Genomic DNA, 6,000 nt, shown 5'->3' on the forward strand with positions numbered 1-6,000 from the left:
AATGGCTGCCACTACAATGGACAGCCCATATGGGGGGCATGCATGTTTTACAAACAGCCCTTGTTTATCATAATCGTTCTTATTTTTTAGGGGGTGGGGGTGGGGTGGACTGTTCAAAGCTTTGGGTTTCTGCTCCGATGAAGTTGAAGATTTAAAAATGATCATCTTAGTTCGATAGTTTCCGTAAAAATACAGAAACCAGTCTTTACACCGTCTTACAGTCGGGCTGATTGTTGCAAATGCATTACGCGATTTACTATGTAGTTTAGCTTGATTGCTTTGCAAATAGCATGGACAATGTTATAGCGTGTCATCATCTGCTTTTGTAAAACTTAATTACGGTTTGTATTTTTTCAATTTTTTTGTTTCCTCGACCCGATTAAAAAAAAAGATTGTCCACGGACAACTTAATTGTAAAAATATGAGCTGCCCAGACTAGCAAATGTACGACTTGGGCAACTTGGACATTTGATTTCGCCACCCATGTTTACACACATGCATTATACCCCCTTTTGACAGTGCACAGCCCAAATACAAATTTTGTAAACCACTCAAAATAGACTTTGAGGGTCATAGTATGGAGGTATTGCACTGATAACTATTGAGTTATGTTAGGAAATTGCTTAAATGCAGATTTGAATTGGAATTTCACTGTAAATCAAATACCAGTAAGATGATAAAATATTGAAAATCTGGTTTTGTGGCATGGCTTTGCTTCTTGTTGTGAATTTTCTGGTTTAAGTTTTCATAATGATACCTTTTTAAAAATCACAAATCTTCATTATCAAATAAGTCTTGGAGGGTATTATATGTTATACTTCAATAGTAGTCCAGCACGTTGACTCTTGATAGTTCTTGTTTACACGCTTATGACTTCAAGTTTATTTTGATAGTTTGTTTTCTGTATGATAACTGTATGGTGTTCTGTTTACACATACCATGTTTTCTCACGCCTTATTCACACACCCACAGACCCCACAACAGCCTGAAGTTGACAGGCCAGTTCAGCCAAGGGGAGATGCACTCCTGGGTGTGTTTCTGTCTCCCAGAACTCCCAGAGAAGACCCCGCCGGGGGACAGCGTACAGTTCCATTTTGTCTCCACCTTCCTGGACACACAGCTAGAGTGCTTGTACAGGTAATCATGCAAGAAATACAGTTCTACCTTATTTTTAACTTGAATATTTTTCATTAAGTAAAATATCTTAATACCTTACAATTCAATGTTTTTTAAGGGAACATTTTATATTTCCTAAAACTGGGCTGAATGCATGTAGGTAAAGGGTCATCCCAGCATAGCCTGTCCAGTCCTCACCTGACAACACTTCGCCTAAAATGGATTTTCACTAAGAAGAAGCAGAAAGTGTCGTCCCTGATAAGCTTGTGCTGACTGCATATGCTAGTCTGGGACAACACTTTAGACCCATGCATAAAGCTCACTTTTCCCAGAAGGTGGCTCATATATATGTTTGTTTCCTATGGTATTATGCTGGTTGGTGTTGCAGCAAGGGCACAGCGACATTCCGCTCTGACAACATCTCTACGATATCCATCCTCAAGGACGTACTGACCAAGGAGGCCACCAAGAAGAAGGTCAGACTGGACATAACATACGGTAGGACTTAACCCTGACTTTGATAATGTTTTCATATCCTGGATTGTATGGATTTTCAACACAAACTAATATTTGCTGTTTTATAAAGAGTTGACTTTTTTCTGGTCACCATAGTTATGTGCAAACTTATGTTCTGTCTGTGTAAAAACAATCAATTAATTTCTGCATATTCACATAAACCAGCCTGGCTTTTGCCCATAAATAATTTGGGAACAGTTGTCTAACTATTTTCACAAACCAAAGTATTTACAAGTATCCTGTATCAATTAAAAAAACTAAATGTTGAATATTTTTGTCCAAGTTGGCAATATATGAAATTTTCTTAATATTAGAAACAATGTCTAAAATCACCTGAACTGACAAGTGTTAGCCAAAATTTGGCCATAAAACCATTAGCTTTAGGTGTAAAAAAACATGCTGATAATTTCAGAATTATTTTACTGAATCTTTATGAAATCTAATTCTTGTTTACAAGTACATAATTTCATGACTTTTCTGTTTAGAACAAAGTTTGAATGCCTTAAGTGTTTTGTTGAATTAAATATTGTTAAAGAGGATGTTTCATTTGTAAATGTTTTAGATGTTAATGAGGACTCTATCCCATACACCCTCAATCTAATCCACCCCAAACTGGAATACCAGCTGTTGTTGGCAAAGAAAGTCCAGCTAATAGATGCTCTCAAGGTATTTATATAGATTTTTCATTAGCAGTTATGGAAAGAGTTGACTGAGTCTTTTGTACCACAATAAGTTCAAAGGTGAGCACTGTGTTACCATGTAAAGAGCTATGCATTTTTGGTAAGTTTAAGTATCAGGTAAATCGAGAATTATGTATCAGTCTTGAGTTTACAAGATCAAGGTTAAAGGTCAGATAAACCATCAGATCAATACTCTTTGTCTAAAAGTTCAAAGGTCAGCTGAATCATTGACGAAGTAATGGTTCAGTCTTAATGTGACTATTTCAAACATCAAAACAGAAAATGTCATATTATGATCAACAGAAAAAGTAGACTTCTGGAACTGTGTTTATATAGGTCTCATGTTTAGTTGCCCTGTATCCTGGAACTGCTGTGATGTAGGCCTCATGTTTACCTAGTTGCCCTGTATCTCTGGTATGTTGCCAGGAGCTGCAAGTCCATGAGAACAGCACAGAGTTCCTGTCCCCCGAATACAGACAGATACTGCAGGATGCAGAACAGCTCAAGGTCGAGTACAAGAGGCAACCTTGCCATCTGGAGAGGCTCTATGGTATGGTAGATTTAGCAAATTAATGGGTTGTTTTGTGCATTGAGAATAGGCTTTAGTACTTTGTTTGGTGAATTGATTGCAGGATTGAATGCTTTGTTTTGTCACTCACATCCGTTTTTGAGACATAGCTAGTTCAGTTTGTTGAATGCAAGATTGTCAAACCTTGTTTTTTTATGTTGACTTCCTAAAATTGCCACATAATGTTTGTGGGTTTGGTCATAAATTCTCCCCTTGCCTCTGTTGCAAGGTCAGTTGTCAGTTACTGGTGTAAGTATGTGAACGTAATATTTGTAAACCACTTAGATTGGCTAAGCTTGTTCAAGAAAAATGATAATTAACTGACTGCCATTGAATGAATAAAATGCTATTTATTAAACACTGCATAACCGCAACCATTTCGAGCACCTAAAAACAATCCCACTTCCATTCTACATGTATTAAACACTGCATAACCGCAACCATTTCGAGCACCTAAAAACAATCCCACTTCCATTCTACATGTATTAAACACTGCATAACCCCAACCATTTCCAGCACCTATAAACAATCCCACTTCCATTTTACATGTATTAAATACTGCATAACCCCAACCATTTCCAGTACCTAAAAACAATCCCACTTCCATTCTACATGTATTAAACACTGCATAACCCCAACCATTTCCAGCGCCTAAAAACAATCCCACTTCCATTCTACATGTATTAAATACTGCATAACCCCAACCATTTCCAGCACCTAAAAACAATCCCACTTCCACTCTACATGTATTAAACACTGCATAACCCTTACCATTTCCAGCATCTAAAAACAATCCCACGTCCAATCTACATGTATTAAACACTGCATAACCCCAACCATTTCCAGCATCTAAAAACAATCCCACGTCCAATCTACATGTATTAAACACTGCATAACCCCAACCATTTCCAGCATCTAAAAACAATCCCACGTCCAATCTACATGTATTAAACACTGCATAACCCCAACCATTTCCAGCACCTAAAAACAATCCCACATCCATTCTACGTGTATTAAACACTGCATAACCCCAACCATTTCCAGCACCTATAACCCCAACCATTTCCAACACCTAAAAACAATCCCACTTCCATTCTACATGTATTAAACACTGCATAACCCAAACCATTACCAGCACCTAAAAACAATCCCACTTCCACTCTACATGTACATATCAAATTTCATTTATATTCAAACACGATGTATATGTGCTATCTATTCAAAATCAGATCTCTTCCGGCTAAATGTTTACAAAAATTGTTAAATTGTCTTCTCATAAGTTGTTCCATATTCCAGGCATGATTACGGATCTGTTCATTGACAAGTTCAAGTTTAAAGGTCAGAACATGAAAGGTCGTGTCCCAGCCCTTCTAGAGGTGCTAGACAACTATAACCTTCAAACCCTCGTGCAGTTCTTTGAACAGAGTATATAGGCTGGACAGGGTGATGTCGAACAATAAATGAGGTGTATTTTGAGACCTTCCAAGAAATTCTGGAGCTATAATGTATCTGGAAACAGTCTTGACAAAATAAATGTTTAAAATCCAAACTGTTTGCATATTGAAATATGACTTTAAAAAAAAGCTTTGTCACTTATTATCAGCCAGTAAATGAATTATATTAAATGAGAAATTAACACAAGGGACAATGAAATGCTTTGAATGCCTTTTACTTATGGAAGAAACATCTGTTGAAATTGTTCTCAAAACATAAATGTGTATACATGTATTAAGATGCACAATGACATATACATGATTTGTTATTGTATTTTAATTTTAATTTGTTATTCATCTAAGCCTTTTGGCATGTGTTGTTGATGATAAAAGGTTGTTTGCAATATTGTAATATTTCAAGGACAATTATGTGTAATAAATGACAGAATTAGTTGAAACAAATGCTCAAAAGACCTTCGGACGGAAAATTACATTATTTTAATATTATTATGGGTATTGTTTAACTAATTTAACAACATGGATTAACAGAGGATATTCAATAATATTAAAAAATGAGAATTGTGACTATCTTTGTTTTAAATGAAACTTTTTGAATTTTTCAGATGATTGTTGAAGTATAATTGTATAATTGTAGATGTGTTGCTAAGTTATTTATTAGTGTTGTTGTATGAATGCATACTGATTTTGTCTGCTTTTGTACAATGGATTGGTTCTAAAATTATTTTTACATTTCCATGGCCGTCCATGGTTTTCTGTGTACTTCTTGTGAGTTGTGTACCACTACACGTGTGTTTTGTTTAAACTATTAACTACTGAAGCTTTATGAACCAGTATATGTGCTGTTGATGTAAACCACAATAAAATATGTCAACTTTTTTGTGTGAGTGTTGTCTCATGTGAACATCTCTTCCAATTTAATCAGTTGGTAGTATTTGCATATTATATAGGAAAATTAATTTTCAAAGTCTCATAACAAAAAAACACTTAATTTTACGGAAGTCTTTAGTACTAGCCAGTGTACAGGAAGCCCTTTTGAAATCTGTATAAAAAAAACTTTGGTCAATATTTAATTTGCATTGGTTTATATATATACAGTTACAATAACTTTCATGGATCAGTATATAATTTTAATAGATTAATATAGAACTATATAAAATTCAATCCAATAGGAACTAAGTTCGAAGTCAAGAATTTTTATTTAAAAGTTTTGGTAATTCTGAAAAAAAACAACGTTAATGCATGCATATGATATTCTTAATTTCACGTCCTAGTACAACAAAGCAGAAGTATAATAACCTCTGTGCACGTATGTTTTGCTTTTTAATTATAGAGCTTTAAAGTCTCTATAACGCTCAAAATCAACGAAAATTTTATTAAGTATTTTGTAAAATAAAGTTAACACCTTAACAATCAGTATTCCTTAAAGCAATAGCCGAAATTTCAACGCTAGATGTGGTATGATTACATAGATTTTTGTAGATACAAAATGCTCGTTTTTATTTATTTGTGGCCACAATTAATTCCCACGAATATATATATTCATACGACACACGAACATCATTTTAGTGTTCATGTGTTGTATGAATAGATATGAAAAACAATAATAACAAGAGCACCGCCTTGCGGGTGCAGACCGCTCATCTATTTTCTTTTTAAAGGTGAAGGG

General features: G+C 35.0%; 1 protein-coding gene across 2 annotated transcripts in view; it reads left to right on the top strand.

The window, feature by feature from the left end:
• The window catches only part of LOC127858939 (Bardet-Biedl syndrome 7 protein homolog), a 30,906-nt gene extending 25,695 nt beyond the window's left edge, over positions 1 to 5,211 (top strand). For both annotated transcript variants that reach the window (XM_052396307.1, XM_052396306.1), the window contains exons 14-18: positions 973 to 1,137; positions 1,505 to 1,614; positions 2,195 to 2,298; positions 2,739 to 2,862; positions 4,177 to 5,211. In XM_052396307.1, the coding sequence (XP_052252267.1) occupies positions 973 to 1,137; positions 1,505 to 1,614; positions 2,195 to 2,298; positions 2,739 to 2,862; positions 4,177 to 4,313 (640 nt within the window). In that variant the 3' untranslated portion in view covers positions 4,314 to 5,211. The remainder of the gene's footprint in view (positions 1 to 972; positions 1,138 to 1,504; positions 1,615 to 2,194; positions 2,299 to 2,738; positions 2,863 to 4,176) is intronic.
• The last annotated feature ends 789 nt before the right edge of the window (positions 5,212 to 6,000 follow it).

The sequence above is a fragment of the Dreissena polymorpha genome, chromosome 14 (genome assembly GCF_020536995.1).
Source record: "Dreissena polymorpha isolate Duluth1 chromosome 14, UMN_Dpol_1.0, whole genome shotgun sequence".
NCBI classification, from domain to species: domain Eukaryota; kingdom Metazoa; phylum Mollusca; class Bivalvia; order Myida; family Dreissenidae; genus Dreissena; species Dreissena polymorpha.